At 47.4% G+C, this 9,074-nt stretch overlaps 1 protein-coding gene across 1 annotated transcript; it reads left to right on the top strand.

Moving 5' to 3' along the window:
- Positions 1-2,017: 2,017 nt before the first annotated feature.
- Positions 2,018-2,941, top strand: LOC123058287 (uncharacterized). The gene is made up of 2 exons (XM_044481059.1): positions 2,018-2,238; positions 2,332-2,941. Exons 1-2 carry the CDS (start codon positions 2,166-2,168, stop codon positions 2,577-2,579), a joined length of 321 nt encoding a protein of 106 aa, XP_044336994.1. The 5' UTR covers positions 2,018-2,165; the 3' UTR covers positions 2,580-2,941.
- The last annotated feature ends 6,133 nt before the right edge of the window (positions 2,942-9,074 follow it).

Below are 9,074 nucleotides of genomic sequence, written 5' to 3'. Positions count from 1 at the left end.
GGACTCCGCGGTTGGCGAGGCCACGACGCCGAGGGTGGTGCTCGCAGACGACGAGCTGCAGCGGTTCCCCGGGGGCACCCGGGCGTCGCAGGGGACGAAGGCCGCCCCTGTCGCAGGTGATGCGGGCGCCTGCTGCTTCCTGTGCAGCGCCGACGGGCTCGAGCTGGGTTGCGCGATGGCCGCGGCGGCCCGCGAGGGGGGGCGAGAGGAGGCCGCGGAGGCGCGCCCCCTGGCATGCGGCGGCGAGGAAGAGGCCGCGACGGTGGCCGGCCGCGCGAGTTGTGGGCGGTAGGTGGTGGAAGGAAAAAGAGAGAAGAGAAGAGAAAGAACAGAGAGAAAGGAGAGGAGAGGGGAGAGAGAGAGGGGCTGGCAAGTGGGGCAGCGGCTGCAAAAAGCAAATGTCGGCGTCCCCAGCTACCCCTAGCGGGCTGGGTGTGGGATGGGCGTGCCGGCGCTAATTTTCGTAAAATCCGGCCCAAAACAACGTCTTGGGGGCCTGGCTAGGACGTTTTTTAGTGGCCAGTGCTAAAAAAGGTGCTTGGGGGCGTCCTAGGGGCCCTAGTGGAGATGCTCTTAGCGCCGAGAGAGGACGAAATAGGTTGTTGGGAAGCACTCTGCGCAACTGCTCAAGTTCATCGTCAGTCGTCACGGGTCATCTTTCGTCCGAGTCGGGTGGTGCTACTCATTGTCGTCTTCATCGCGCCAGCAACAGATCGTCGCCAACATCTTCATCAACAATGTCTCTCCCACGGCAGCTAACGATCAGTAGTCCATCGTGATTTGTTCATATTTCTATCCGTAGTTGTTGTTTCGTGTGCGATGCTAGTGTGCATGTTTTCCTGTTCATCTAGTATACTAGATTGTTGCATGCTATTTTCTGTTCTAGTCATGAATTATTTACTGAAATTAATCATGAACTTGCCTAATTTTCCAACAACACGGCTGACATGCCATGCCGCCACTACCACTCCTATTGTTGTATAATGTAAAATTCACGTGCAACACAGAATGTGAAAAGTACACGCTCAAAATTTCTAACACACTTCAAATTGAGAAAGATAGAGAGCGAATATGCGGACAATCTCTCAAAACTCACACTGAAGTGTAGGTCGGGACCGTCCCCACCTGGACTGTATTCATTTTTTATTATAAAGCTTTACACCCTATTACAAAAGCACACGGGGACTAAAGAGGAGAGGATACAAGAAAAACATACACGACACACCCAAAAATAACAAACAAGATGGAACAACATGCACACGATGATGCACTAGCAAGTCGACAAACCCTCCATCGACCGCCACATATGATCTTAAATAACTTGGAGGACTCAGCAATGATGCCATCACTGCGGGCCGCTCTGTCGTCGCCATTGAAGAATCTCATGAAACCGAGACAAGGACACAAACATGAACCTTGACAGCGGACTCAGCAATCACGGCACGCCCGGGCATTGTGCGAAGTGATGCAACAGCTGAGCCGGCGAAGGGCAATGACCAGCCGAGGCTGCACTGAGAACATGAAGCTCATACTGAAATGAACTCGTTTGTGCGCGCGTTAGAGCACACATATTTTGACCTTGCCGGTACCTTTGCCAATATTAACGAACATGCTTGCTATTTTAGCAAAAGCTCTATTGACAGGTAATTCAAGACTAGACCAGGCTGCCGAATCTCACACGCCTATCGGATCTGTGTGCCGAATCTCACACGCCACAAAACTAGATTTCAGCTCGATGAAACGTGTAAATCAGCCACAATCGCTAAGAAAATCGTGTAATTATGGACGATATTTGCGCACTCACTCCCGCAGGACCGATAGACTGATCGAGATCACGGCGCAACACAACAGTGCGACGTTAGTGGATGCCAGTGCACGCACGCACACACACACATAGCGTGTATGTGGACGTACGTGCGTGGCCCTAGCTCGTCCCGCCCATTCTGGCGCTCAGTGCAAAGAAAGCCACATGCCTAGCTAGTGTGCTCGTTTGACCTCGGCCGCGTCACTTCACACTATATAATGGTAACGGAGACCCGTCTGTCACAAACTGAGGCCAAGGCCACACACCTGCAATACCAGTGCTTGCCAAAAACCGCTCAGCTGCTTGCTGACAAGTGATAAGCTTCTCGGTCCATTAATCGGTCGACCCGCGTCTGGTGAAGATGGGGAGGGCGAACTGCTCGGTTCCTCTCCTGGTGTTGCTGGCCTTCCTCTCCTGCTTCTTCCTCGCACACGGTTTGTACGGATTGACCGAGCTTTTTGGCTCGCCGGACCTCTCGCCGGAAGCCATCCTCCTCATATTTGCCTTGTCTTTTCTCGTCCTTGCAGCGGCGGTGGCCGGGGCCGGCGGCAACCGCAAGATGTTCCTGCCGAGGGAGGGAGCGGCAGCCGCCGCCGTGTCCGACGATGGTGGGCAGGCGATGCCGACGACGGCGGAGGAGGTGGCGGTCGGAGGAGAGATGCATCTGCTGCTGAGCGACGACGAGGAGATGTTGGCCAGGAGGGTGGACCTGCAGACAGAGGACTACCCGGGGTCCGGGGCCAACGGCCGCCATGATCCACGAAACCCGCATTAAGAGTTATTATGCCGTGCTGCATGTACGATAAGTGCATGTAATTAACCGCATGTTTAGTTACCCCCACAATCATGCATAATTAAGCATATATATCATCACCACGTTGCTAAACATCATGATCTTAATTTAATTTGCTAGTGTATGCATCTTTGGTTGATAATAACAAATACTCCCTTCTTAAACTAATATATAAGATCGTTTAAATAGGGATCTAAACGATCCTATATTAATTTATAGAGGGAGTAGTTGTAGTCCCTATAGCTTGGGATTAAGCATGTTTCATCTCTGTCATCAATCACCTGATGTAGGCCGAGTCAATCCAAATCTGTTGTAATCTTCAATATGTTTGGTTCAAAACATAACTATTTTCCATACTAAGAAAAAACTATTTCACCGAGATTCATAATTGGCGCACGAGCGCTCATTGGGGCCGCCGCATCTCGTCTCCTTTTAAATTCATCCACTAATTTTGCCCACCTTTATTTTTACTAGTTGAATGCCCGTGGTTGCCATGGAACAAAAACACAACTAAAAACAATTGTTGTTATTTAGAAATATATGTCGAACATGACACATGTGGTTTCCATGCATATAACGACAACTTGATTCATTCTTGACAATCATAGCGTCTCTTTAACAAACATCTCTTCTTGTAAGAAGACAAGACAATAACTTTCAAACCGAAACAACCCCTCTTTTCCTTCTACCTCATTCTCGGCACCATGAGCCGTCTTTTCAAAATCTTTTCTTCTATAGATAACTTCCAGAAGACTTTACTTCCATCCTGTCAAAATCTTTACTTCCGTAGATTTTTTATCAATGCCAAGATTATCTCCACCATAAAAATGGAATGGCATATATTTTGTTGTGAATTGCCTAGAAAAGCATCATTTACAAAGTGTGATCTTTCTCTTGCTTTTATTCTTCATGGAGAGTAAGTGACTATTTCATTGGGCTTATTAATCAAACGCGGTGCCCAACTATATGTTTCATCAACCATCAACCATCTAAGTCATGTTTTTTTGGCTTATGCTTCAACTTTTGCAGCTTTTTCACTTCGGGTTAAAAGCCAAAGCCCCTAAACAGAAGCTTTTTTTGGCTTTTTAGCTGTTGAAAATATGCCCTAGAGGCAATAATAAAATGGTTATTATCATATTTTCTGTTCATGACAAATGTTTATTATTCATGCTAGAGTTGTATTGACCGAAAACTTAAATACATGTGTGGATACATAAACAACACTGTGTCCCTAGTATGCATCTACTAGACTAGCTCGTTGATTAAAGATGGTTAAGGTTTCCCAACCATAGACGCGAGTTGTCATTTCATAATGGGATCACGTCATTAGAAGAATGATGTGATGGACAGGCCCATCTGTAAGCTTAGCACCAGATTGTTTAGTTATTTGCCACAACTTTCTTCATGTCAAGTATCAGTTCCTTACACTATGAGATCATGCCACTCCCGAATATCGGAGGAATGCCTTGTGTGCTACAGATATCTCCGAAGGTGTCTATTGGGTTGCATGGATCAAAACTGAGATTTGTCACTCCGTGTGGCGGAGAGTGATAACCCACAAGTATAGGGGATCAATTGTAGCCTCTTTCGATAAGTAAGAGTGTCGAACCCAACGAGGAGCTAAAGGTAGAATAAATATTCCCTCAAGTTCTATCGACCACCAATACAACTCTACGCACGCTTAACGTTCGCTTTACCTAGAACAAGTATGAAACTAGAAGTACTTTGTAGGTGAGGTTGGATAGGTTTGCAAGATAGTAAAGAGCGTGTGAATAATAGCTAGGGGCTGTTTAGGTAAAGACACAACTAAGTTAGTTTTAGTAGAGAGCTTTTTGTCACGAGAAAGTTATTTGTCCCTAGGCAATCGATAACTAGACCGGTAATCATTATTGCAATTTTATTTGAGGGAGAGGCATAAACTAACATACTTTCTCTTCTTGGATCATACGGACATATGATTAGAACTCTAGCAAGCATCCGCAACTACCAAAGATCATTAAGGTAAAACCCAATCATAGCATTAGAAGGCATCAAGTCCTCTATATACCCATATGCAAACAACCTACTTACTCTGGTTTGTGTTTCTATCACTCACGCCACCCACCATAAGCAAATCATGAACATATTGCAAACCCTACAACGGGGATCCCTCATGCTTGCGTGACATGGAGAGCAGCATAGGACACCACCAATAATAAAACATGCAACTCAAACCAATCGCGATCATCAATTAACCCATAGGACAAAACGGATCTACTCAAACATCATAGGTGTGACGCCCCCTATTTGACCGCACACTAATCATACACGCAAATGTGTACGATCAAGATCAAGGACTCACGAGAAGATATCACAACACAACTCTAGACACAAATTAAAATAATACAAGCTTTATATTACAAGCCAGGGGCCTCGAGGGCTCGAATACATAAGCTCGAATACACAAGAGTCAGCGGAAGCGACAATATCTGAGTACAAACATAAGTTAAACAAGTCTGCCTTAAGAAGGCTAGCACAAACTGGGATACAGATCAAAAGAGGCGCAGACCTCCTTCCTGTGATCCTCCTAAACTACTCCTGGTCGTCGCTAGCGGCCTGCACGTAGTAGTAGGCACCTCCCGAGTAGTAGCAGTCGTCATCGACAGTGGCGTCTAGCTCCTGGACTCCAACGTCAGGTAGCAACAACCGGATATAGAAAGGGGGAAAAGGGGGAGCAAAGCAACCGTGAGTACTCATCCAAAGTACTCGCAAGCAAGGAGCTACACTACATATGCATTGATATCAATGAAAGGGGTAGTATATGTGGACTGAACTACAGAATGCCGGAATAAGAGGGGGATAGCTAGTCCTATCGAAGACTACGCTTCTGGTCGTGTAACGCCCCCGATGCGACTATAGCTCCCACGTGTCGAGGCACGACTTAGAGACATAATCGCATTGAAGGCATATGTCGCAAGTTAGGCAATCTTCACAACATCCCATGTAATATGAATAATAAAGGGGAGAACATAGTTGGCTTACACTCGCCACGTCAATCAAGAACATAAATAACATTACATCATCCAAAACACTCATGGCCCGACTACGGCGCCAAAATAGAAGAGAACCCAACATGCGACACAGTCCCAATCACCCCCAACTGTGCACCACTACTGATCGTCAGGTAAAGAGACATAGTAACGTTGAGATTCCTCGTCGAACTCCTACTTGAGCTCGTACTCGTCACCTGGAGCGGAATCACCTGGACCTGCATCTGGAGTTATAGTATCTGTGAGCCACATGGACTCAGCAATCTCGCACCCTTGCGATCAAGACTATTTAGGCTTATAGGAAGGGTAAGGCAAATGTATATGTGGAGCTGCAGCAAGCGACTAGCATATATGGTGGCTAACTTATTCGCAAAAGAGAGCGAGAAGAGGAGGCAAAGCACGAGCGAGAAACTAGAGAGCAACCTGCGCAAACATTACTCCAACACCGTGTCCACTTCCCGGACTCCGCCGAGAAGAGGCCATCACGGTAACACACTCAGTTGATTCATTTTAATTAAGTTTAAGTTTAAGTTATCTACAACCGGACATTAACAAATTCCCATCTGCCCATAACCGCGGGCACGGCTTTCGAAAGTTCAATCCCTGCAGGGGAGTCCCAACTTAGCCCATGACAAGCTCTCACGGTCAACGAAGGAATAGACCTCCTCCCAAGACGTTCCGATCAGACTCGGTATCTTGGTAACTCAAGACACTTCGACAGGTTAAAACAAGACCAGCAACACCGCCCGAATGTGCCGACAAATCCCGATAGGAGCTGCACATATCTCTTTCTCAGGGCACACTCAGATGAGCCAGACGTCGGGTAAGCCAGCCCAGAGTTGCCCCTGGTAGCCTCGGACATCGCTCGGTGGGACCAACACTCAGAGGAGCACTGGCCCAGGGGGGTTAAAATAAGATGACCCTTGAGTCTGCAGAACCCAAGGGAAAGAAAAGGGGCTAGGTGGCGAATGGTAAAACCAATGTTGGGCATTGCTGGAAAAGCTTTAATCAAGGCGAAATATCAAGGGGTTCCCATTATAACCCAACCGCGTAAGGAACGCAAAAATCCGGGAACATAACACCGATATGACGGAAACTAGGGCGGCAAAAGTGGAACAAAACACTAGGCGAGAGGCCGAGCCTTCCACCCTTTACCAAGTATATAGGTGCATTAAGATAACATAGCAATATAATGATATCCCAACAAGTAAATAAAAGGTGTTCCAACAAGGAATGACCTCCAATCTTCACCTGCAACTAGCAACGCTATAAGAGGGGCTGAGCAAAGCGGTAACATAGCCAATCAACGGTTTGCTAGGACATGGTGGGTTAGAGGTTTGACATGGCAATTGGGAGGCTAGCAAGCAAATGGTAGGCATCGTAGCATTGGCATAGCAAAAGCGAGCAAACTGGCATAGCAAAGATAGTAGTGATTTCGAGGGTATGATCATCTTGCCTGCAAAGCTGTCAGAGTTGACTGGATCCTCAAGAGCAAACTCAACGGGATCCTCGTTAGCGAACTTGCCTCCCGGCTCTACCCAAACAAGACAAACAAGCAACAAGGATACAATCAACTACGTGCAAACTCAAACAACACAATGCAAAGATGACATGCTATGCGGGATGCGATGCGGGATGCAAAATGCAAGATATGACAGGAAATGCATGAACCTGGCCTCAACTTGGAATTCCAAGGGTGCCACTGGAAAGATGAGATGAAATTGCTTGAAAACGATATAAAGAACGCCGGAATCGGAGTTACGGTTTGGAAATGGCAAGCGATTCGAAATTGACACCGGTCTGCGATTTACAACAAGTAGGCATCTAAATGCAATGAAATGAACATGCTCAGCACCCAAACATGACAACAAAATGCATGGCAGGGATGCACACAAGATGCTTAACAAAAGTCTAGCACTGAGCTACGGCCAAATCATCCATTAGGAGGTTCAAACAAGCATGTCAAAAACGCAAATGTAAAACAGATTTCAGACTTAGTGAAATTAACACTTGTCTGGAATTTCAGATCACGAAGCCCTCTTCGAAGCAGCAAAACAACATGATACATGACCTGATTATGACAATCAAGAACATGGCATGGAGCTACTCAACAAGCTTAACAAAAGACCCAAAGTGACCTGGGCCCAAAAGGGTTCACAAAATATACTAACGGGCATACGAACATAGCTAAAACACAATCAGTTTTCAGACTTAGTGAAAACTGAGACATGCTGAAATATAACTCATGAAGGCACGTAAACGAGCTCGATGCACTCACTACGGTGCAAGTCATGGCAAGGCAATCATATATCCATTAAGAAGGCACAAAATTCTAGCTAGACATGGCAAGAACAATGGCATAGCATGCACGGATCAACTACAATAACATCGGCAAAATCGCAAACGAGTTGACGATCTGCCCAGATTCACAACGAAGCAAAAGTAGAGCTCGATTGACTCAAGCTAGGGTGCTCCATAATTGCAAACAAAGACATGGATGGATAGAGCACTACAATATTAACAAAACTCCCTTACTGATCATCCTCAAAAGAGGCACGGATCACTAGGAAACAAGCTGTACACATGGCATCATGAACTAAATAATCCCAGACTTAGTGAAAGCTACTAAGTCCCTGAAAACAGATTTCCCGGGGTGCCTCACTTTGCAAGCTTGCACAAGTCACCACACACATCCTAAAAATGCATGGGTTGCACCTTTGGAAAGATAACAAGATGCTTAACAAAACATATGAAGGACTCACAGGCATATCATGCACACATTAATCATGGCAAAAATGACAAAAATCTAAGATGAACTAGCAGATCTGACAATTAACTCATGAAGCCTCCTTCTAACAGCATTTCGGGCATCAAGATGCACTCAAATGAAAATGATGCAATGGAACGAAATGATGTAATCGTCGAGACAAACATTTTGATATACTATATGCATGAATCGGAGCTACGAATGCAAAGTTACGAGGCCTCGAACAGGGCAACATGGATCTGCAATCTCCGGGACTTAGTGGAATTTTACCTCCGCGAAAAGTCAACGCGGGATGAGGTGGTGCGGGACGACGAGATCCGAGACGAGGGGGCCGTTTGGATCGCGGGATTGGTGGATCTGATCCAATCTTTGGGATCTCGCCGGAGTACGCCGGAGAAGACGACGGAGAGGTGGCCGGCGGGGGCGCGCTCGTCGAGGAGCTCGCCGGAGAGGAAATCTCGCCGGCCGGAGGAGCTCGCCGGACAGCGATGTCAGCTGCCGGGCGGAGAGGCGACCGTGGTGAGGAGGTGCGGTGGAGGACGGCGGGGTGGCTCGCCGTGGCCGGTGGGCAACTCCGGCGGCGACCGGAGCCTGCGGCGGCGCGGGGCGCCCGAGGCGGCAAGGCCGACCAGGCACGGGGCGGCGGCGCGCGCTTGCGGCGACCGTGCGGTGGCGGAGCGG

This window comes from Triticum aestivum, chromosome 3A (assembly GCF_018294505.1).
Source record: "Triticum aestivum cultivar Chinese Spring chromosome 3A, IWGSC CS RefSeq v2.1, whole genome shotgun sequence".
NCBI lineage: Eukaryota > Viridiplantae > Streptophyta > Magnoliopsida > Poales > Poaceae > Triticum > Triticum aestivum.
This window is presented reverse-complemented; position numbering and strand designations above follow the sequence as displayed.

Bases quoted from the DNA above. Each gene is read 5' to 3' on its own strand.
- LOC123058287 (XM_044481059.1), top strand. From the start codon at position 2,166: ATGGGGAGGGCGAACTGCTCGGTTCCTCTCCTGGTGTTGCTGGCCTTC. The intron at 2,239-2,331 runs GTTTGTACGGAT...TCGTCCTTGCAG, and splicing joins CTGCTTCTTCCTCGCACACG to CGGCGGTGGCCGGGGCCGGC.